Source organism: Dipodomys spectabilis, unplaced genomic scaffold, assembly GCF_019054845.1.
Source record: "Dipodomys spectabilis isolate Male_0828 unplaced genomic scaffold, ASM1905484v1 ptg000173l, whole genome shotgun sequence".
NCBI classification, from domain to species: domain Eukaryota; kingdom Metazoa; phylum Chordata; class Mammalia; order Rodentia; family Heteromyidae; genus Dipodomys; species Dipodomys spectabilis.
This window is the reverse complement of record NW_024870850.1, coordinates 11,134,127-11,157,532: the sequence shown is the minus strand read 5'-3', so window position 1 is coordinate 11,157,532 and position 23,406 is coordinate 11,134,127. Positions and strand designations below refer to the sequence as shown.

Sequence of the window (23,406 nt, the reverse complement as noted above, 5' to 3'; positions counted from 1 at the left end):
CATGTGTGGTGATCTCCGGGTGGGCCATGTGTGGGCAGTTCATCCCCAGTACCCCAGGGCCTGAGATGGTCCACGGAGATGCTGTGAACCCACTGGGCACCGTGAACTCTAGGCTGGCCAAGGCCCAAATCCCTCGGACCAAGGGAGCTGACATTCTAGCAGAGGTGACACGAAGAATGCCCACTGGGAAAACTGCAACACCAATGCTAAAGCTACTGGGTGGCTTCCAGAGAGTTCTATGCGAAAATAGGCCACCTAGGGTGTTTGCTTAGGGTTAAGGGGAGGATATGCGGGTGTTGCCCAGTGGTAAAGTGCCTGTGGATTAAGTTGAAGGCCCTGAGTTCCAATCCCAGTACCCCAGGAAAAGAAAAACAGAAGGCTTGCTTAGCATGCATAAGACTGACTTAGGCCAGGTGCTAATGGCTCACGCCTTTCATCCTAGCTACTGTGGAGGCTGAGATCTGAGGATTATGGTTTGAAGCCAGCCTGGGCAGGAATGGAGCTGTGGCTCCAGGAATAAAGAATGCCAACTTTGAGCTGGGAAGGTGGTTCAGTGGTAGAGCGCTTGCCTCGCATGCATGAGGCCCTGGGTTTGATTCCTCAGCACCACATAAGCAGAGAAAGCCGGAAGTGGCCCTGTGGCTCAAGTGGTAGAGCATTTGCCTTGAGCTGAAGAGCTGAGGGAAGGTGCCCAGGCCCAGAGTTCAAGCCCCAGGACCGACCAAAAAAAAAAAAAAAAGAATGCCAACTTTGAGAGAAAAAGCTCAGAGATTGTGGGAGGTTCTGAATTTGAGACCCCAGTACTGGCATGTGCATGCATACACATGTGCATGCATACACACACACACACACACACAAATGAGAAAGATCAAAAGCAGTTGGTCCAGGCCATAACTTATTTTTGGTCCATCATGGGGCTTGAATTGAACTCTGGGCCTGGGCGCTGTCCCTCAACTGTTCAGCTCAAGGATTTGAGCCACAGCACCACTTCTAGCTTTTTCTGCTTCTGAGGTGCTGAGGAATGGAACCCAGGGCCTCATGCATGTGAGTCAAGCGCTCTACCACTGAGCCACCTTCCCAGCCCGCAGGGCATAGGTTTTAAAGTCTCTGCCTGGGGTGGAGGGAGTTTTCTGAGCCACCTATCAGGTAGGCTAAGCAATAATGAACTCCAGTGTATGGATGGGGAAACTGAGGCACAGCACAGAATTTAAAAAACCCTAAGGAGTGTGGGATTGGAGTCCAGCTCTGGCTGGCAGCCCCCGCGCCCGCCCCCCGGCGGTCATGCCACCGAGTACCAGGCCTGCGCTGGGCGGTTTCCAGACCCGTGCGGCCGGGAAGGAGGGGGGGAGGGAAGAGTGACCTCCCGCTGCCACCGCCGGGCCCGCCCCCAGCTGGGCCCGCGCCGGCCCCGCCCCCTGCGGCGGCGGGGGTACGTGGGAGGAGGGGGGGCTGACCCGGGATTGCTGGTTAAGGGGGACAGGCCCGAACCCCCCAGGCCTGCACACATACCTGCCTTGCAGGTGCGCCCGCCCCTCGGCTCTGCGGGTCCCGGGACCCCCGCCGCCTGGGCGCCCGGACGGCGGAGGGGGCGTGGCGGCCGCGGTGGGCGTGGCGGCCGCGAGGGGCGTGGCTACTCGAGGGGCGTGTCGGTGGGCGTGGCCGCGGCCGGGCGGCGGCGGCGGCGCGCGGAGGACGCACGGGGCGGCGGGACGCGGGGGGACGGCGGCGGCCGGAGCGCGCCAGCCCGGCGGGGTAGGATCCGGGGGGCTGCGGGGTCGGTCGGGGCTTGAGTCCCAGTTTTGGGGGGGTAGGGGTCCAGCGTGATCGCCCCCCCCCGCCCTTCCTCCACCTGGGGGAGGCGGCCAGCCGCGGGGCGGAGGGCGGGGGCCGGAGGCGGAGCGGCCGCCGGGAGAAACTTGGCCCCGGGGTGTCCAAACTTTTTTCCGGCTCGTCCCCCACCCTGACCGGCTTCCCCGGGGCCCTCCCCTCCCCCGGCCCCACCGAGCCGCGGGCGCTGCGGCCCGGCCCGGCCCGCGGGCGGCGGGAAGGCGTCCGGCCCGCGGCGGGGCCTGGGCCTGGCGGGCGGCGGGCGCGGGCGGCCGGCCGGGCGGGACCGGGCCGCAGCTGTTTGCTATTAGCGTGGGGGGGGACCCGCCTCCCCTCCCCCTGCACGGGGCGGGTCCTCCCTCCTCCCCCCCCCCCCCCGCCGTCCCCGCTCCCCCCAACTTCGGGGCGGGGAGAGGAGGGCTGGAAAACCCGTGACACACCCAGGCCCTTTGGGGAGACCCCCCCACCCCGTTCCCTATCCCTGAGCCCCCTTCTCCCCTCTCCTGGAACAACCCCATCTTTTCTCCTCTGCAGCCCTACTTCTGGCTTCTTGCCCCTCGCCTGCTCAGAGGGCGCTGGGATGACAGGGAACCCCTGGGGATCCCTGCGCCACCTCCCCCTTACTGCCTGTTCTGGAATGGGGGGGGTTGAAGGAGGGGGGGCGCACTAGCCAGATCTGCCAGGCTTAGGTTCGAGTCCTGGCTCGGTCAGCTTCCCCAAGGATGAGAGTCACTGTCCCCCTTTTCTGTGTCTCCACCTGTAAAGCGGGGTGCTCCCCGTATTTGGAAGAGTGGTGACTAGCACCTGTCAGCCTAGCTACTCCTGGGGAGGGGGGGGGCTGCGAGCTGAAGACCACAGCTCAAAGCCAGTCAGGGCAGGAAAGTCTTTGCAACTCTTTATCTCCACCAAAAAGCCCTGGAATGGAGCTCTGACTCAAGCAGTGAAGTGCCATCCCTGATTGCAAAAAAACTAAAGGACAGCACTCAGGCCGGGGGTTCGCCCCCGTCTTGGCACATGCGAAAAACTGTTATATTCACCCTACTTCCAACACCCTGTCTCCCAGGCGATTCCCTTCCTGACCCCTGTCCCTGGGAAGTCTCTCGTTGGTCCCCAGAAAATATTTTAGGTCAGCTTCCTGTTACCCGAGGGGAGTGCGGCTCCAGGCAGACAGATGGGAAACCTAATTTCCTATCATCAGTCACCCTGCATTCCAGGTGTTGAAAGTCAGCAAAGCCAGGACAGAGACGTGACAGACAGGGAGAGGGACGTGCAGAGGGACGAGGAGACCCGGAGAGCCACAGACGTGTGAAGAGAGACTCAGCGAGACAGACGGGAAAACCAGCTCAAGTGCGGCGGTTCCTGGAGCCCCAGCCTCGCCTTCATGCCCGGCCGGTGCCCCACCTGGCTGGTCTTCCCAGGTACCCAGCTGCCCGCGGGCCAGGTCGGGAAACTGACCCCAGATGTCTGCAGCACGGTGACTGTAGGTCAGACGAGAGGAAGGACTGGCCAAGTTCAAGCAGGGTGTTGGGGACAAAAGGGTCCTGGACGGCATCCAGGGCCGAAGGGTGCTTAGTGAGAGGTCCTGATTGTCCCTCTTTTTTTTTTCATGGCCTCGCTGAGCCCCCTTTTACTTCCCGCCCCCCCCCCCCCCCCCCGATTTCCCGGGCCTCCACCCTGGCCCTGTTGTGCGCCCCCCACGCCGGACGCGTCCTGGGGGGGCAGGAAGTTGGTTCTGTGTAGCCGGGCAGTGAAACTGTTTATTTTTAGAGAAAATCGTTTTCCATAGTTGGGCGGGGGAAAGCTTTCCCAACTTGCTGCCTCCCCCACCGGCCCGGCCTGACCCGGCCGTCTTGTTTTCTGGGGGGGGTGAGGGGGGTGTCACGTAGCGCTCCCTCACGTCCCTGCTCCGTCTCCGTGTGTCCTCTGTGTGTCTGTCTCTTTTGATCTCTGCTGGAAGACCCCCCCTTCCCCACCGCGCGGCTCACCCCCATCTTTCTCGGTGGCCTGGGCCGAGGAGAGGGGGGGCAGGATGGGTGGGGCTGCGGGCTTGGGGGCCCCCGGGCCCGGGGCTGTGCGGAGGCCGGGCTGTGGGAACAGCTGGAGCCTGTCCAGGGGCTGGACAGATGTGTGCTCGGGCGGGGAGGTTGGGTTTTCTTTGTTCCAGGCCTGGCTGGGGCTGGGCGTGAGTCTAATCCGGGGTTCTGGGTGGGGTTGTGTGGAGGAGGTGGGCACTCTCCCCCCTCCCCCACAAACACTGATACATTCTTCCTGACACCCCCCCCCCCACTCTACACTGTCTCCCCAGGTCAGCTGCCGCCAGTGCTGCAGGCAGTCTGACTTGCAGTCCCAGGACAGCTCCTGACCAGCGTCTGCAGACAAGAGGATGGCTCAGGTTCTGCACGTGCCAGCCCCCTTCCCAGGTTTGCACAGGCCAGGGGTTGGGGGAAGTGGGGTCCTGCTATGGGGGTCTGAGGGAGGAGACACAGCCCTGCCGTGTGGGAGTCAGAGGGAGGAGGCACAGCCCTGTCATTGGGTCTGAGGGAGGAGGCACAGAACTGTGGTCTAAGGGTCTGAGGGAGGAGGCAAAGCCCTGCCGCGTGGGGTCTGAAAAAGGAGATGCATCCTGGACATATGGGGGTCTGAGGGTGGAGGCACATCCGTGCTGTGTGCAGGTCTGAGGAAGGAGGCCCAGCCCTGTCATGGGGTCTGAGGGAGGAGGCCTAGCCCTGCTGAGTGGGGGTCTGAGGGAGGAGGCACAGCCCTGTCATGGGGTCTGAGGGAGGAGGCCCAGCCCTGTCATGGGGTCTGAGGGAGGAGGCACAGCCCTGTCTGTAGGGGGTCTGTGGGAAGAGGCACAGCCCTGCTGTGTGGGGATCAGAGGGAGGAGGCCCAGCCCTGTCATGGGGTCTGAGGGAGGAGGCACAGAACTGTGGTATAAGAGTCTGAGGGAGGAGGCCCAGCCCTGCCGTGTGGGGTCTGAAAGAGGAGATGCAGCCTGGACATGTGGGGGTCTGAGGGAGGAGGCCCAGCCCTGTCATGGGGTCTGAGGGAGGAGGCCCAGCCATCGTGGGCCTCGGAGGGGCTTGTGGGGGAGGCCTGAGGCCGGGGCGCTGGGCGGGGCGGCGCAGGCTTAGGGGCGGCGGGGCTGTGTGCACTCCGCAGGGACGCCGGGCCCCGCATCGCCGCCGCCGCCCCCGGCCCGCGAGGCCGAGCCGCCGTACTCGGTGGAGACGCCGTACGGCTACCGGCTGGACCTGGACTTCCTCAAGTACGTGGACGACATCGAGAAGGGCCACACGCTGCGGCGCGTGGCGGTGCAGCGCCGGCCGCGGCTGGGCTCGCGCGGCGCGGGCTCGTGGTGGACCTCCACGGAGTCGCTGTGCTCCACGGCCAGCGCCGACAGCCGCCACTCGGCCTGGTCCTCCTGCGGCCGCAGCGGCCTCCACGGCCAGCCCGAGGCCCGCGGGGGCTTCAACCCGCGCGTGGAGCGCACGCTGCTGGACGCGCGGCGGCGCCTGGAGGCGCAGGTGGGCCCGGGCCTGGGCGCGCTGCCCCCCAGCCTGGCGGGCTCCACCAGCTCGCTGCCCCCCGCCGCCACGCCCCGCGGCTCGGGGCTGTCCACGCCCGTGGCGCCCAGCGCCAGCCACCTGGCCCACGTGCGCGAGCAGATGGCCGCGGCGCTGCGCAAGCTGCGGCAGCTGGAGGAGCAGGTGAAGCTCATCCCCGTGCTCCAGGTCAAGCTGTCCGTGCTCCAGGAGGAGAAGCGCCAGCTGGCCGTGCAGCTCAAGAGCCACAAGTTCCTGGGCGCCCCCTCGGCGGGGGCCCGCGAGCCCCCCGGGGCCCCGGATGACACCCTGGCTCTCCCCACCCGCAGCGTGGGCACGTGGGTCCGGGAGAGGGACCTGGGCCTGCCGGACGCCGAGGCCGCGCTGGCCGCCCAGGTGGCCGCACTGGAGACGCAGCTGCACCAGGCGCTGCAGGAGCTGCAGGCGGCCCAGGCCTGCCCCCCGCAGCCCCCCAACAGCCCCGGCCGCGTGGACACCCTCCGCGTGGTGCAGGGCCCACGCGAGGTGGAGGTGGCGGCCAGCACGGTGGCCGGGACCCCCGCCCAGAGAGCCCAGGACCTGGAGCCCTACGGAGCGGGCCTGAGGGCGCTCACCACGTCCGGCGGGGGCCCCCAAAACCCGGCGGTCTTCCGCAGCCACGAGGTGGTGGAGGCCATGTGCCCCGTCCCGGCCACGCCCGCCGGCCACGTCCACGTGATCAAAAAGATCAGCATCACGGAGCGCGGCTGCAATGGGACCGCAGGTGAGTGGGGAGGGCGGGTGTGCGTGTCATGGGGGGCACCCTCCTGCCGCCAGCCTCTGCCATGCCCTCTCTTCATGGTCTCCCCCCCCCCACGAAAGGAAGGGTGGGTGGGAATCCCACTTCCAATCTCAGCGCCGTGAGGGGCAGGCAGAGAAATAGAGGGTATCTGGTCTTGTGGCTTCTTGGAAATGTCTAGAAAAAGAGGATTTAGGTGTGGTGGGGAGACGCGTCCCCCAAGATCGCCCACGCGCGAGACAGAAAACCTCGTGTTCATTCCCTGAGGGCTTGGAGCCATTGAGCCCCAGAGGAAGAAAATGTGTTGTTCTGGTGACCGAGGCGGCTTCAGGCACGGCGGGATCCAGGGGCTCGGGTGTCACTGCGAGTGTGTCGCACCTTCCCGCCCCTGTCCTGGCTGGACCCGGGCGGCTTCTGAGGCCACAGCAAGGTGGCTCCGGCTTTGTGCCTGGAACCTGCAGAGCTAGGGGTTCAGGGGAACCCTTCGGTCCAGCGAGCACGGGTGACAAAACTCCTGACCAGGCCTATCATGGCGGGGGCAGCCGCGCCACCGCCTGCTGGCTCTGGATCCCTGAGGGCCGCCGGAGGGCTTGGGCAGGACTCTGTGGAGGGGAAGGAGGTGCAGAGGAAGTACCGAGCCCTCGTGCCAGGAAAGGGGTACAGGCCTGTCAGCTGGCCGGGGAGAGGCTGCCAGCATGATTCATACTGGCGGCACAGCTGCTCACGAGGCGGAGTCCAGCCAGGGGCGCGGGGCGCTGCGCTCAGCATTTCTCCAAGGAGGGGCTGGGGAGGGCCTGGCCGCCGCCCGCCCGGGTTCGGATTGTACCTGGCGCTCTTGAGTGGCCCTGGGTGAGTGACCTTGCCTCTCTGGGCCTCAGTTTCCCTCCCTGTGAGCCTTTGGTGGAATGCCAATTGGGACTGCTCTCTGGAGGCCTCAGGAGTCCATGTATACAGAAAGTGCGCAATAGGTGCTTTTTTAAAAATGTGTGTTGTTCACGGGGTTTGGGCTCAGGGCCGTGTCCCTGAGCTCTTTCACTCAAGGCTGGAGCTCTGCCACTTGAGCCACAACGCCACTTCTGGTTTTCTGCTGGTTCATCGGCGATAAGAGTCTCATGGATTTTCCTGCCCAGGCCGGCTTTGAACCGCAGTGCTCAGATCTCAGCCTCCTGAGTAACTAGGATCGCAGGTGTGAGCCGTGTACCCGGTTTGGAGCCGGGGAGATCGCTCAGCTGCCCGGCTGTTTTCTGGGTCCCCGGTGTTGCTTCTGGCAAGCTGGGGACACCGCGCCTGTGTGCCCTGTCCCTCCAAAACACTCAGTCCTGCAACTCTGGCCCCCAGCCAGAGGCCTGCCCGGCCCCGCCTCGCAATCTCTTGAGAGGCTGTGTACCTCCATTCCAGACATGCCTCCTGAGTCAGGCTTCTGACCCGAGGACAGACAGACGTCATGATGTCTAGTCCCTAACAGTGCCTGCTGCTAGCCCTGGAAGTCCCTCCTTAGGTCTCACTTTACTCCTCCTTGCTGCGGCCGGCTCTATCTCAGAACATCTTTGGCAGTTCTGTTTACTGCTTCCGAATCCTGGGCCTGGTCTTTGGTGTGGGTCCGCTCTTCATTTCTTTCCAGTGCCTTGAACTCTAGGCTGGGCGCTGTCCCTCAGCTCTTCAGTTCAAGGCGAGCACTCTACCACTTGAGCCATAGCGCCACTTCTGGCTTTTTCTGAGTAGTTCATTGGAGATAAGAGTCTCTCAGGCTTTCCTGCCCAGGTTGGCTTTGTAACGTGAGTCTTGAAGGTAAATCAAGGCTGGGAGCCTGGCTTAGAGGTAGGGCGCCTGCAAGGCAGGCCTGAGGCTGGACTCCATCTCTAGCACTGCAAGAAAGAAGCTGTGAGTTGTTTCCAACGTGGCCCTGGGTGGTGGCAGGTGTCTAGGTTTTGTGGCCAGGTTAAAAATAAGCTGGAAGGGCTGGGAAGGTGGCTCAGTGGTAGAGCGCTTGCCTTGCATGCCTGAGGCCCTGGGTTCGATTCCTCAGCACCATATAAGCAAAAAGAAAAAAGCCGGAAGTGGCGCTGTGGCCCAAGTGGTAGAGCGCTGGCCTTGAGCTGAAGAGCTGAGGGACAGCGCCCAGTACAGAGTTCAAGCACCACAACTGGACCTCCCCCCCCCAAAAAAAAGCTGGAAGCCGGGCACCGTGGCTCACACGTGTAATCCTAGTTACTCAGGAGGCTGAGATCTGAGGATCGTGGTTCAAAGCCAGCCCAAGCAGAGAAGTCCATGAGACTTCTCTGGAAATGGCGCTGTGGCCCAAGTAGTAGAGCACTAGCCTTGAGCAGAAGCATTCAGGCACAGAGTTCAAGCCCCCCGACTGACAAAACAAAACCAAAAGACAAAAACAGCTGAGTGGGCAAGGAGATTTAAAAAAGGGTATGCCAGGTAAGGTGCAGCTGGGACCAAGCCCCTGGTGTCAGGGCTTTATTAGGTGTAGAATATGCTAGAAGATGTGAGAACAGGAAAGAGGTACCGGGGATGCTGATCATCGAGGGGTGCGGCCAGTGGGGCTCACATGGCCTGTGACAATCTCATGTAAGACATGACAGTGGAGGACTTCAGTAGCCACTCAGGTCAGCTTGGTGAAGAAATCAGGAGGCCTCCCTGGAGGCGGCGGCAGAGCAGGACTCGCCTCTTTACCCTCACCGAAAGCAGCTGCTCTTCAGCAAAGCCTAGAGAGTGGGGGAGGGGGGAGGGTGAAGAACCACTCAGGCTGGCAAGGTGGGGGGGGGTGTTAGTCAAAGCCTGGAGGACCCCCACACACACACACACACAGGGCCTGGGCGCTGTCCTTGAGTCTCTGTACTCAAAGCTAGTGCTTTCCCACTTGAGCTTAGTTTCTGAGTAATTGATTGGAGATAGGAGTCTCTCGGACTTTCCTGCCCGGGCTGGCTTTGAACCGTGATCCTCAGATGTCAGCCTCCTGAGTAGCTGGGATTACAGGCGTGAGCCACCAGGGCTTCCCAGTCTTCCCTCCCCCCTTTCCTCCCTCCCTCCCTTCCTTCCTTCCTTCCTTCCTTCCTTCCTTCCTTCCTTCCTTCCTGTCTTCCTTCCTTCCTTCCTTTCTTTTTCTTTCTGTTTTTGAGATCTTTGTTGTCATTTTCCAGTTCCCTTGCCCATGGCTGGGGCACTCACCCGTGGCCAGACGTAATGGGATGCTTGTGGTTTGATAGGTTAGCACTTGGGATGCTGAGGTAGGAAGATCATGAGTTCAAGGCCACCTCAGGCTGTGTAGCAAGACTCTGGCTCAGCAAAACAAATTTAAGAAACAAATTTTGTTCTTGAGGAGCTCAAAATTGTGCTCAACTAATTCTACGCCTAACTGGGGTGCACGTAACTAACTCCTCCCTTGCTCTGCTGGTTAGTTGGAGACAGGGTCTCTCCAACTTTTCTGCCCAGGTTGTCTTTGTACTGCAGTCCTGTGGATCTCAGCCTCCTCAGGATTACAGGCATGAGCCACCAGCACCCGGTCCAAGGAATATTCTTTTGTTGTTGTTGTTGTTGTTTTTCTGTTGGTCGTGGGGCTTGAACTCTGGGCCTGGGCGCTGTCCCTGAGCTCTTCAGCTCAAGATGAGTGAGTACTGTATCATTTGAGCCACAGCACCACTTCTGGGTTTTCTGGTGGTTTACTGGATATAAGAGTCTCACAGACATTCCTGTCCAGTCTGGCTTTGAACCGTGATCCTCAGATCTCAGCCTTCTGAGTAGCTAGGATTGTAGGCGTGACCACTAGCACCTGGCTAGGAGTATTCTTTTGTGTGGGTGTGAAATCGGGATTTGAACTCAGCCTCATGCTGACTTCATAAACTCTCTACCACATGAACCATGGCCGCCAGCTCCACTTTTTTTTTGTCAGTTGTGGGGCTTGAACTTAGGACCTGGGCACTATCCCTGAGCCTCTTTCGGTTGCAGGGCTTGAACTCTGGGCTTCGGCGCTGTCCCTGCATTCTTCAGCTCAAGGCAAGCGCTCTACCCCTTGAGCCACAGCGCCACTTCCAGTTTTCTAGTGGTTTATTAGAGATCAGAGTCTCATGGACTTTCCTGCCTGGGTGGCTTTGAACTGCGATCCTCAGATCTCAGCCTCCTGAGTAGCTAGGATGACAGGTGTCCCTGAGCCTCTTTTGCCCAAGATGAGCACTTTACCACTTGAGCCACAGCACCACGTCTCAGTTTTGATGGTTCATTGGAGATAAGAGTCTCCTGGACTTTCCTGCCCAGGCTGGCTTTGAACTGTGATCCTCAGATCTCAGCATCGTGAGTAGCTGGGATGACAGGCGTGAACCCCTGGCACCTGGCAGTTTTGCTTCCACTGAGATCATTTTCAGATGTGTTCTATTTGTGACTGAGATCACTCACCTGCCTGGCAGTTCTCTGGGTCCCTGGTGGTGTTTCTGGCAAGCTGGGGAATACCATGCCTGTGTCCCCGGTCCCTCCAAACACTCAGCCCTGCAACTCTGGCTCCCAGCCGGCCTCCTGGGAAGCTGGGACTGCAGGCATGTGCCACGGGCATCTGGCTCCTACTTTCCTTCAGTTTATTTTACAGATAGTGTCTCGTGATTTTCCCCAGGATAGCAAACGTCTTACCGCGTGCTCTTTACTAGCTGGGATTACAGGCATGTAGCACAACACCCAGCACAGTATCCTTTTTATTTTTCCCAACCACTTAGCAATGGAAAAAAAATAAACATCCACAGGCTGTAGCTGCCTCAGTGCTGTTCCAGTCCGTCTTGTTTTCTTCCTTGCTTTGTTGTAGCAAGCCAGAGCTCACTGGGTCGTCCTTTTGTGTTCTTCCATTCCCTGTCTCAAATGACCTCCTTCCTCAGCCGCCCTCGGCTGGGCCGCAGCGTTGCCACACCCTGGAGCATTTCTTACTCTACCTTCCAGGGGATTCATTTAGATATTTGAAAAAATATGCCTGTGCCCTGTTTAATTTCCTTACATGGTATTGTGTTTCAGAAAAAGAAGAAAGGGGGGGGGAGCTTTTTGCTTATTTTTTTTCCACTCCTTTTCTTTGTTGTTGCGGTCCTGGGGATGGAATCCAGGGGTTTGCACATGCTAGGCCAGCAATGTACCCACGGAGCCACGCCCACGGCAAAGGAGATTGGTCGGCCGCCGCTTGGCCACGCCCACCCAGGCCACGCCCTCTGCGAGGCCACGCCCAGGCCACCAGCCGCCTCCTCCCAGTCTGAAGTTCCTCTCTGCGCTGCTTTCCAGTCCTTCACAGTGGAGTTTGCAAACCTGGCTTGCTTGTATTTAATGTGTTTGTTTTTGTCAGTCCTGGGGCTTGAACTCACGGCCTGGGTGCTGCCCCCTGAGTTTTTTCCGCTCAGGGCTTAGCGCTCTACCACTTGGAGCCACAGCTCCACATCCAGCCTTTTGGTTGTCCATTGGAGATAAAGAGTTTCATGGGCGTTTCCTGCCTGGGCTGGCTTCGAACTGAGATCCTCAGATCTCAGCCTCCTGCATAGCTAGGATTATAGGCGGCGTCACTGGCACCTGGATTGTTTTTATTTTCTTACTTTAATTTTTGTCATGCGCGCTAGTCCTGGGGCTTGAACTTCAGAAGCCGGGTGCTGCCCCTCAGCCTTTTTACTCAAGGGTGACGCACTACCAATTGAGCCCCAGCCCCACGTCTGGCTTTTTGGAAGTTAATTGGCAACTAGAAGCTCCTGGGCGGACCTGGGAAGGTGGCTCAGTGGTAGAGTGCTTGTCTCACATGCATGAGGCCCTGGGTTCCATTCCTCAGCACCACATAGGTAGGGGGCAAAAAAAGCCAGAAGTGGCGCTGTGGCTCAAGTGGTAGAGCGCTCGCCTTGAGCTGGAGAGCTGAGGGACAGCGCCCAGGCCCAGAGTTCAGGCCCCATGACTGACCAAAAAAAAAAGAATCTCCTGAGCTTTTCTACCGAGGCTGGCCTTGGACTGTGATCCTCAAATCTCAACCTCCTGAGTAGCTGAGATTCCAGGCATGAGGCGCCTAGCTCCTCCAGTGTCTTTTCTGTGGTCTGGGGTGGTTATCTTCAGTACTTTGAAAGATAGGGTACCCCATCCCAGCATCCCCCACCCCACCCCTCCACCTTTTGGGCAGTTTTGGTAGGAGTTCACGTCTCCTCCTGTGTTCCCTTGCCTCTCTGTCTTTTCTGCTCGAAGCCTCTTGCTCTGGGTCTTGGGTGACTCACCACTTTATAGACTTACTTCATTTTTCTACTAGTTTACAGACATTCCTGGAATATTCCAGAATAGGGAATGGCAGACTGCAGCCAGATTTGGCCCGTGGCCTCTCTCAGTGTGGTTCTCAGCTGAGGAAGTTTGGTGGGTAGAGATGGTTTTTTCTTTTGTTTTTTTGAGGGGCGTTTCTTTCTGCTGGGCCTGGGACTTGGGGCTCTGCCTGCTGGGGAAGCACTCAGTCCTGGGGCGTTGTTGCTGTTTTACTTTTTAGGACTTGGAATCTGCGGTTTTGCGCAGGTGCCTGAAACTCTTGGCTTTGTCCTGTGCAGTGCTTGTCCTGTGTCCGTCCTGTAGGCTGGTACTGCAGACGTGCGGCGCCACACGTGACCTCTCCACTGGTGTGAAGATGTCTGAGCCTCCTCATAAGTAAACGTTAGGGGCTGTGGAGTGGGGGTGGACTCCCAGGAATACACTCAGCCAGGAGCAGTAGCTCACATTCATTTCCTTTTTATTCTTTTTCTTTTTCTGTCAGTCATAGGGCTTGAACTCTGGGCCTGGGCGCTGTCCCTCAGCTCTTCAGCTCAAGGCGAGCGCTCTACCACTTGAGCCACAGCGCCACTTCCAGTTTTCTGGTGGTTTATTGGAGATTAGAGTCTTATGGACTTTCCTGCTTGGGCTGGCTTTGAATCAGGATGACAGGCGTGAGCCACTGGCACCCAGCTAAGTGGCTCACACTTATAATTCCAGCTACTCAAGAGTCTGAGATCTGGGGGATCAGCCCTTGAAGCCAGCCCAGGCAGAAAAGTCCATAAGACTCTGCCAATGAACCAGCAAAAAACTGGGAATGGAGCTGTGGCTCAAGTAGTAGAGCACCAGCCTTGAGTGAAAAAGCGAAAGGACAATGCTCAGCTCCTGAGTTCAAGCCGCAGGACCAGCACACACGCAGACACACATACACACACACACTCACTCGTAAGTTCAGTATCCCCTTGGTAGAGGTAGATTGGGGGTCCCAGAGACCCCTCCCCTCCTTCCCCCAAATCTACAGATGCTCCAGCTCCTTTTTCTTTTTTTTGTTTTTTGGGTCTGGTCGTGGGGCCTGAACTCTGGGCCTGGGCGCTGTCCCTCAGCTCTTCAGCTCAAGGCTAGCGCTCTACCACTTGAGCCACAGCGCCACTTCCGGCTTTTTTCTTTTTGCTTATGTGGTGCTGAGGAATGGAACCCAGGGCCTCAGGCATGCAAGGCAAGCGCTCTACCACTGAGCCACCTTCCCAGCCCCTCCAGCTCCTCTTTCAAGTGGTGTAGATTTGCACAGAACTTACGACATCCTCCTACAGTAATTTTCCTGGATGACCCCTGACCCGCCATGCAATCAGTTAACTCCTTGTTCACGCTGGGCCGGCGGGACCTTCCGCCATCTTGAGGGTGACATTGTGAGCCTCAGTGCGGGCGCTGGTGAGAAGCATTTGTCTGTCCTGTCCCGAATGATCCAGCCCTGCAAAGGCCTGAGGACTAAATAAGTGAACAATAAAACCTCCGGGCATGGTGGCCACACACCCAGAGTCTTTCCTTTTTTTTTTTTTTGGTGCAGTTAGTGCACTGTCACTGAGCTTTTGTGCTCAGGGCTGGCGCTCTACCATTTGAGCCACAGCTCCACTTCTGGCTTTTGGGTGGTTCATTGGAGATAAGAATCTCATAGCTTTTCCTGCCCTAGTTGGCTTTGAACCTCCATCCTCAGACGTGAGCCACCAGCTCCTAGGCTTTATGTGTGTGTGTTGTTTCTGTTTTATTTATTTATTTATTTTTGGTCAGTCCTGGGGCCTGAACTCAGGGCCTGGGTGCTATACCTGAGCTTCTTTTGCTCAAGGCTAGCTCTCTACTACTTGAGTCACAGTGCCAACTTGCGGCTTTTTCTGTTTGTGGTGCTGAGGAATCGAACCCAGGTCTTCGTGCATGCTAGGTGAGCACTCTACCGCTAAGCCACCTTCCCAGCCCTTGTTGTAATGTGAATTGATTCTTAAGGTTTAAAAAGCAGAATCAGGAGACCGGGGATAGGGCCTAGCAAGCATGAAGTGCTGGGTCCAGCCCAAAGCTGATGCGCACAGAACCAATAACGACAAAAGAAGAAAAGAGCAAATGTTAACTCAGAAAGCTGGGCAATGGTGGCTCACGCGTGTAATCCCAGCTGTTCAGGAGGCTGAGATCTGAGGATCGCAGTTCAAAAGCCAGCCTGGCCCAAGAGAGTAGATGAGACTCTGAACTCCAGCGAACCAGCAAAAAACTGGGAATGGAGCTGTGCCTCAAGTAGTAGAGCGCCAGCCTTAAGCAAAAAGAAGTTCAGGGATGGCACCTAGGATGTGAATTCAAGCCCCAGGAGCAGCATACGCATGCATGTACACACACACACATGCGCACACACACACACGCGTACACACACACGTACACACACACACCCAGCCCAGCCCAGCATGTTGTTGTGACTGGGCGCTGTCTGTGGGCTCCCTGCGATCCTGGGCCAGCGTCCCACGCGGCCCTGCCCTGTCTGGGCTCTCCATCTGCGAGGGGGTGGGGCCGCGTCACTGAACTGCCGTGACCTTGTCCAGGCTGCTGCCCCGCCCCGTTAGGAAGGGGGCTTGCCCTTCCTTGGGCTGAAGTGTTTGGGACCCCAGGCAGGAAGTCCTGGAATAGGAGAGGTGACCAGCCTGGCCCGGAGAGCTGAGTGCATTCCAGCAGCCAGGCACCAGTGGCTCACGCCTTGTAATCCTCACCGCTGCAGAGGCTGAGATCTGGAGGATCGCAGTTCCAAGCCAGCCCAGGCAGGAAAGGCTGTGAAACTCTTTATCTCCAATTAAACATCAGAAAACCAAGCCGGGCACCCGTGGCTCACACCTGTCATCCTAGCAACTCAGGAGGCTGAGAGCTGAGGATCACAGTCCAAAGCCAGCTTGGGCAGGAAAGTCCAGGAGACTCTTATCTCCAATGAACCACCAGAAAACTGGAAGTGGCGCTGTGGATCAGGTGGTAGAGCGCTCGCCTTGAGCTGAAGAGCTGAGGGACAGCGCCCAGGCCCAGAGTTCAAGCCCCATGGCCAACTAAAGAAAGACTTGATGATTCCGCCGCTGCCTTGCTGGATTTGGGGTGTGACCGTTGTAGTTTTGTGGTGTGGCCCCAGGTTCGAGCCTGACCGTGCATCTCCCCAGGTCCCCCACAGGCTTCTTCCGAGTCTTCCCCGTCCCCCGTGGAGTCAGCCGTGCACCCCGACACCCCCAGCCGGGAGCCAGCCCCGCGTGCAGCCCCCTCCCCCCAGCCACAGGAGGCCAGCGGGCCAGGTGAGTGGCTGTGTCCCCCCCCCCCACGGGGTGCAACCCCCGGGCCGCCTGGTGGGGGTCACCTAGAGCCCAACCTGACACCCCCCCGCCCCTCCAGGTGGGGACCCCGTGGAGGTGCGGGCCATCGTGAAGCGCAACGAGGTGGCTGCAGACCCCACAGCCGAGACGGGGAGTCTCCGGTTTGTGGGGGTTAATGGCGGGTAAGAGGGGGACCCCACCCTCACCCCCTCCATCCAAAGGCCTGCGTGAATAAGACTTAACCTGGGCACCTTAGCTATGCTGAATTCGTGGGGAAACTGAGGCACAGGGAAGCTGGGCGCCTGCCCTGGGGCTCTAGAGCTGGTGTCTGTGGGAAGGTGCTGGCTTCGGCTCTGAAAGGCGGAGGGGGGGAACTGATTCATGCTGAGTTCACAAGTGGGGGCCCGGCGTGGTAGCTCACGCCTGTAATCCCAGCAGAGGCAGGATCACAAGTGCACTGAAAAGTCCACAAACAGCCTTAGAGTTGGTCCACGGAGCATCTGTGCCAGGTGGGGCAAAGTTTAAAACCCGGTGGAGGATAGGCCCGCCCCCTCCCACCCGCCCGCCCGCCCCGCCTCCTCAGGTATGAGTCCTCATCGGAAGACTCCAGCACGGCCGAGAACTTCTCAGACGACAGCACCGAGAACGAGGCCCCAGGACCCGAAGCCAGGGTTCCCGGCGAGGCCGAAGCCCCCCAGCAAACAGCCGCGGGGACAGCGGGCCTCCGGGCCGGCCGCCCGCCCTGCCAGCTGTCTCGGGAGTCTCAGCACGTGCCCACGGCCGAGGGGGCGGCAGGGCCCAACTCGGAGGAGGAAATCCGGTCAGTTTTCTGCGTGGAGGGGCGTCAGGCAGCGCCTAGGGTGGGCGTACCTTGTGTCTTCTTTCCCTATCAGTCCTGCACACTGTAGTGTGAATTAGTGAGCCAGCACTTTCCCCTTCTGAGCTCCTCCATGTCTGGAGGCTTGCTAAAGGTATCAGAGCCTTTTGCTTTTCTGTTTTTGGTTTTGTTTTGTTTTTGTTGGTCATGTGGCTCAAACTCAGGGTCTGGGCATGTCCCTGAGCTCTTTTAAGTCTAGCTCTGCTACTTGAGCCAGAGAGCCACTTCTGGTTTTCTGGTGATTCACTGGGGTAAGAGTCTCATGGCCTTTCCTGCCTAGGTTGGCTTTGAATGATGATCCTCAGAGCTCAGCCTCCTGAGTAGCTAGGATAACAGGCATGAGCCACCAGCGCCCAGCTGAAGCCCTTCTTCAGGCTGCTGATAACAGCATTTATTTAGCAGGCTAGGCTAGTTCATCCCTCACCTCTCACCTATTTAAGTCTCTCTCTCTCTCTCTCTCTCTCTCTCTCTCTCTCTCTCTCTCTCTCTCTCTTTCTTCCCCCTGACGAAATATCTGACAAAGGCCAAGTGTGGTAGCTTACACCTGTAATTCCAGCTAGGTCCTTGGGAGGTAGAGACAGGAGGATCATGGGATTGAGGCCCAGCCTGGCCAGACCCGTCTCTGAAACAGACATACATAAGAAGTGGTGTTGGGGGCTGGGAAGGTGGCTCAGTGGTAGAGCGCTTGCCTTGCATGCATGAGGCCCTGGGTTCGATTCCTCAGCACCACATAAGCAGAAAAGAGCCGGAAGTGGCGCTGTGGCTCAAGTGGTAGAGCGCTTGCCTTGAGCTGAAGAGCTGAGGGACAGCGCCCAGGCCCTGAGTTCAAGCCCCACGACCGACAAAAAGCAGTGTTGACAGGGGGATCAGGGTCTGTGTCCAGCCCGGGAGGAAGCGCGAGACCCTGCCGGAGAAGGAGACCAAAGGCAGAATGACCGGGAACGGGAGACCAGGAATAGGACGTGTGCGCTCCCGCTCCTGCTCTGCGGGGCGGGCAGTGCACCTCGGGGCTCGCGTGCGCTCACCCCCCCTCACCCCCCCTCACCCCCCCTCCCCACAGGATGGAGCTGAGCCCGGACCTCATCTCGGCCTGCCTGGCCCTGGAGAAATACCTGGACAACGCCAACGCGCTCACGGAGCGGGAGCTGGTAGGAGGCCGGGGCGCCCGGGGTGGGGTGGGGGTGCCCGCCCCGGCCAGCCCGGCTCACCCCCCCCCCCCCCCCCCCCCCCCGCCGTGCGCAGAAGGTGGCCTACACCACGGTGCTGCAGGAGTGGCTGCGCCTGGCCTGCCGCAGCGACGCCCACCCCGAGCTCGTGCGCCGCCACCTCGTCACCTTCCGCGCCATGTCCACGCGCCTGCTGGACTACGTGGTCAACATCGCCGACAGCAACGGCAACACCGCCCTGCACTACTCCGTGTCGCACGCCAACTTCCCCGTGGTGCGGCAGCTGCTGGACAGCGGTGAGGCCCCAGCGCGAGGCCCTGCCGCCCGGCCGGCCGGCGGGGGGAGGTGGCACCGATGCCCTGGTCCGATGGAGGAGGCTCCGCCCTCGCAGTCTGAGGGAGGAGGCGCCAGTCCCCCTGCCTGATGGAGGAGGCCGCCCCTTCCCCAATCGGAGGGCGGAGGCTTCGCCTTCCCAGTCCGATGGAGGCGGCAGCTCCTCCCCTGTCTGCTGGGGAGGGTCTCACCGGCCTCTGATGCGGGACCTGGGCCTCGTAGTCCGAGGGAGGAGGACAGCAGCCCGGGCAGCGCCATCCCGCGGCCCTCGCCCACCCCTGAGTGTGCTGCCCGGTGGAGGCCGCCTGCCCGGAGCCCTGGTCAGAGGGGACAGTGTGGCCTCCGGCCTGCGCCCTCAATGGGGGCGACACGGGCGGTCTGAAGGCTGATTCACAGGGTTGCCCCTGAGATACCCCAAACCTGACCATCACCCCGTCTAGGAGCCCCTCCTCGAGGGGGAGACACACACACACACACCCGCTAGGAGCCCCTCCTCGAGGGGGAGACCCCCCTGCCACCATGGATGGGACTTATGAGAAAAGGGGTCCAGATAACCCAGCCCCCAGGGGACCCGGGAAGGGGCTAACCTCTGACCCCGCGCGCCCCGCCCCTCAGGTGTGTGCCAGGTGGACAAGCAGAACCGCGCCGGCTACAGCCCCATCATGCTCACCGCGCTGGCCACGCTCAAGACCCAGGACGACATCCAGACGGTGGACCAGCTCTTCCGCCTGGGGGACGTCAACGCCAAGGCCAGCCAGGTGCGGGCTCCCGAGCCCAGTTCCACGCCCAGGGGACAGGTTCCAGGCCACCGATGGGGAAACTGAGGCCCACGAGAGGCAGGGTTCCTTCTCCAAGGTCCCAGGCCAGCCCAGGGGAACACAGAGACCCAGTTCCAAAGACAACATGGGGCGGGGGCGGGGCTAGCAGGGGCGGGGCTCTGGGTGTGGGCGGGGCCCAGTGGTGGGCGGGGCTCTGGCCAGGGCGGGGTTCAATGATGGAGCCGGGCTCTTGGCGAGGGCGGAGCTCTGGATGTAGGGTGTGGTCAGTAGTGGGCGGGGCTCTGTGCTGAGGGCGGGGCCAATGGTGGGGCAGGGCTCGGGTAGGGTCCGGGGCCCAGTGGCAGACCGCTTGCTAGCAAATGCAAGTCCCCGAGTTCAAAACCCAGTACAGCCCAAGGAAATAAAAAGATTCAAGGCGCCAGACACCCGTGGCGCTCGCCTGTCATCCTAGCTACTCAAGAGGCTAAGAGCTGAGGATCAAGGTTCAAAGGCAGCCCGGGCAGGAAAGGCCATGAGATTCTTATCTCCAAGGAACCTGCAAAAAGCCAGAAGTAGAACTGTGGCTCAAGTAGTACTAGAGCAGCGGCCTTGAGCACCACCTGGCTCAGAGTTCCAGCTCCAGTACCAATAAAAAAAAAGATTTTTTTTTCCCTAAAGTTCAGAAAAAAATCCCAGCACTCAGGAGGCTTAAGCAGGATGATCAGGAAGCTCTCAAGTTCAGGAAGATCTCAATTCAGCGTCTGCCTGAGCTGCACAGTGAGACCGTATTGGGGGAGAAATGAAACAGGGAAATCAGCATCATGCACAGTGACTTAGATCTGTAATCTTAGAGCGCTAAAAAGAGGATGGTATTGTATTTTAAAGCCAGCCCAGGCAAAGAGCTAGCCACGTCCCATCTCCAAACAAGCCAGCCATGCTGCGGCATAGCTATCTGGAAGACGAAGAATCATGGCCAGAGGCCAGCCCGAGCATGCCTTTCAGGGCTGGAAATGTATTGGTGATAGGAGGCCCTAGGTTTGATCTCTGGCCCAGCAAAGGTTACAAAGCAATGTGTAACCTCTTGTGTCTGGCTTTTTTTTTTGTTGTTGGTTGTGGGGCTTGAACTCGGGGTCTGGGTGTTGTCCCTCAGCTCTTCAGCTCAAGGCTAGCGCTCTAACACTTGGGCCACAGGGCCACTTCGGGCTTTTACTGTGTATGTGGTGCTGAGGAATCGAATCCAGGGCCTCATGCATGCCAGGCAAGCGCTGTACCACTGAGCCACCTTCCCAGCCCCTCCCATGTGTCTGCCTTTTTTCCCTCAACAATGGTGTGTGCAAAATTCATCCATGTTGAGTATTCTTAGTATACAAAATACTGTTCTCATCCCTTTTCGTGGCTGAGTATTATTCTATTATATGGCTGAACCACAATTTGATGTGTGTGTGTGTGTGTGTTGTGACTGGAGCTTGAACTCAGGGCCTTGTGCTTCCATTATACTTTTTGGCTCAAGGATAGCGCTCTACCATTATTTATTTATTTATTTTGGACGCTTAAGGAGAAAGGTCGTCATTCTGTAACCCATTCTGGCCTGGAACTTGCTTTGTAGCCCAGACTGGTCTTTTTTTGTTATTATTATTGTTCATGAGGCTTGGGGCCTGGGCGCTGTCCCTCAGCTCTTTCACCCATGGCTAGCACTCTACCACTTTGAGCCACAGCGCCACTTCCGGTTTCCTGAGTGGTTTATTGGAGATAAAAGTCTCACAGTCTTTCCTGCCTGGACTAGCTTTGAACCGCGATCCGATCTCAGCCTCTCAAAGGCTGGGATTACAGGCATGTACTCCTATACCCAGTGCTCTTGCATTGACTGTTTTATTGAGGCATACCCCTTACATGGACACAGCTACAGCTCTTAGCTGGATGATGGGGGCGGTCCCCACAGTTGAAGGACACGGGGTGGGGTGGGCAGAGGTCCCCTGAGAATGAGACCTTGAAGCCGAGGGGACCTCGAAGACTGTTCAAGACATGATATATGACGAGGCGGGGCATGGGGCAGAGGCGGGGCCTGCGAGGGCGAAGCCACAGCCCCATTGGTTGCCGGGGCCAGGCGGGGCAGAGGCGGGGCCGGCCATGGCAAAGCCACAGCCCCATTGGTTGTCGTGGCCAGGCGGGGCAGGGGCGGGGCCAGCCAGGGCGAAGCCACAGCCCCATTGGTTGTCGTGGCCAGGCGGGGCAGGGGCGGGGCCAGCCAGGGCGAAGCCACAGCCCCATTGGTTGTCGTGGCCAGGCGGGGCAGGGGCGGGGCCGGCCAGGGCGAAGCCACAGCCCCATTGGTTGTCGTGGCCAGGCGGGGCAGGGGCGGGGCCGGCCAGGGCGAAGCCACAGCCCCATTGGTTGCCGTGGCCAGGCGGGGCAGACGGCGCTGATGCTGGCGGTCAGCCACGGCCGCGTGGACGTGGTGAAGGCGCTGCTGGCCTGCGACGCGGACGTCAACGCCCAGGACGACGACGGCTCCACGGCCCTCATGTGCGCCTGCGAGCACGGCTTCAAGGAGATCACGGGGCTGCTGCTGGCCGTGCCCAGCTGCGACATCGCGCTCACAGACCGCGTGAGTCCCCTTGGGCGCCCGCTGCCCCCCACGGTGTCCCCGGGCGCAGGGGGCGCTGATGTCCTGGGGGCCTTGCAGGACGGGAGCACCGCGCTCATGGTGGCTCTGGACGCTGGGCAGAGCGAGATCGCGTCCATGCTGTACTCCCGCTTGAACATCAAGTGCTCCGTGAGTCTTGGGGCGAGGGCCCGCGGGGGGGGGGGGGGGGGGGGGCCGCGGAAGGCGAGGCCCCGCCAGGCCTCCGCATGGCTAAGCGCACTCCACCCGTCACCAGCCGTGCAGCCAGGAAAGGCCGCTGGGGCTTGGCTTTGGTGGGGTTCAGGCCTGAGAATCACATCGTGCATGGAAAATAGAGCTGGTGAGGGAATTCCTAGCAGCCAGGTGTGGGGGTTCACACCTGTAACCCCAGCTACTCAGGAGGGGCGGTTCCAGGCCGGCTCCCTTCCTTCCAGTCGCACTGACTGCAGCCTCCCTGCTCCTACCCCAGGGCCTTTGCATCTGCCACCCCACTCTCCACAGGGCCTCACAGCCCCGGGCCGTGGCTCCAGCCAGCCTGCCCAGAGCCCTCGCTCACCGCCCGCTCTCTGCTTTCTTCTCTCCGTTACAGTTTGCCCCAATGTCAGACGATGACAGTCCAGCGTCGTCCTCGGCTGAGGAGTGACCACCAGGGAAAGCCCTGCCCCACCCACCCCCCTCCCCACACTCCCCCCCGCCTCCCACTCCCCAAGACCCAGATCTGAAAGACCAATCGGCGTCTTCACCCCTGGTGGGGGAGCCCCAACATCTAGAGGACTCCAGACCGACATGGGGTTCCCCCAGCGCTCCCCCCCATTCAAAGGCACCGCAGTACGAATGGAAGCCGAAACCCCCTCTGGGCGGCGCCAGTGGCCGGCGCTGGGGGGTGGGGGGAGATCAGCAACCGTGGTCGGAGAGGGTGGCGGGGAGAACGGGTGGGGGGAGCAGGAGGGGCTGGAGTCACAGGTTTGCTTCCACACCCCAAGTCTTAGCCTTCAGCGGCCCTGTCCCAAGTGGCTTTGCGGCCGCCCCCCCCCCGTTGGTTATCTTGAGGGACATAGTTCTGGGGGACCCGGGCCCCCAATGGAGCTGGGGGGCTCAGGACGCAACAGCCAACGCCCCATGACCCGCAGGTGCTAACCCTTCCCCCCCCACCACCATGGAGGCCTTGCTAGATAGTTCTAGAAAACCCCAAGGACGCACAGGAAGGAGAGGATCCCGTTCTCAGAGCGGCCCTGCCTGCAGAGCCCCACGCGGGGTGGAGGGGACCCCGGGTTCCACGCGCCCCGTTAGCGCTTGGCTGCCCTGGAGGCCTGGGCGCACCGACGGGCAGGACTTTGGGGGGGGGTTGTGTTCCATGTTTAATGTGTGGTTTTTGTCTTTTAATCTTTTAACTACTAGACACTTTGCAGCCTCCTGGAATCGGGCGGCCATGGCCACAGTTCCCTTCGTGGCCAATTTTTTCACCATCTTCCTTTTTTGGGGGTCCCCAGAATTTCAATACAATTTTCTCTCTTTTTTTTTTTTTTTCCTTTGGTCAGTTGTGGGGCTTGAACTCTGGGCCTGGGCGCTGTCCCTCCGCTCCTCAGCTCAAGGCGGGCGCGCTACCACTTGAGCCACGGCACCACTTAGGGTTTGCTGGTAGTTTTATTGGAGATTAGAGTCTCACAAACTTTCCTGCCCCGGCTGGCTTTGAACCACAATCCTCAGATCGCAGCCTCCTGAGCAGCGAAGCTGACAGGCGTGAGCCGCCAGCGCTGGGATTAGTTATCTTTTCTGTTCCTTTACTTGGTGTGTCAGAAAAAGGAAAAGGGTTCTCCGTGTACTTGCGATCTGGGGGTGAGCTCTCCCCTTACGTTTGGGTCTCAGCCCGCCCTCCTGGCCTGTAAACCCCAGCCTTCCTTTACAGATCAGGGACGCCGACCCCCGAACCCCACTTTCACTAAGT

At 59.8% G+C, this 23,406-nt stretch overlaps 1 protein-coding gene across 1 annotated transcript; it reads left to right on the top strand.

Annotated features, from left to right (window-relative positions):
* The first annotated feature begins 1,721 nt into the window (after window positions 1–1,721).
* Kank2 (KN motif and ankyrin repeat domains 2) lies at window positions 1,722–23,010 on the top strand. Its single transcript, XM_042694027.1, has 13 exons — window positions 1,722–1,752; window positions 3,042–3,245; window positions 4,133–4,247; window positions 4,990–6,135; window positions 15,558–15,686; window positions 15,784–15,886; window positions 16,288–16,524; window positions 17,642–17,729; window positions 17,824–18,043; window positions 18,696–18,838; window positions 21,243–21,443; window positions 21,522–21,611; window positions 22,051–23,010. Exons 3-13 carry the CDS (start codon window positions 4,211–4,213, stop codon window positions 22,102–22,104), a joined length of 2,448 nt encoding a protein of 815 aa, XP_042549961.1. The 5' UTR covers window positions 1,722–1,752; window positions 3,042–3,245; window positions 4,133–4,210; the 3' UTR covers window positions 22,105–23,010.
* Window positions 23,011–23,406: the final 396 nt, after the last annotated feature.

Coding starts and splice junctions, on each gene's coding strand:
- Kank2 (XM_042694027.1), top strand. CDS start 4,211: ATGGCTCAGGTTCTGCACGTGCCAGCCCCCTTCCCAG. Junction 4,248..4,989: donor CGTGCCAGCCCCCTTCCCAG/GTTTGCACAGGC, acceptor TGCACTCCGCAG/GGACGCCGGGCCCCGCATCG. Junction 15,687..15,783: donor ACAGGAGGCCAGCGGGCCAG/GTGAGTGGCTGT, acceptor CCGCCCCTCCAG/GTGGGGACCCCGTGGAGGTG.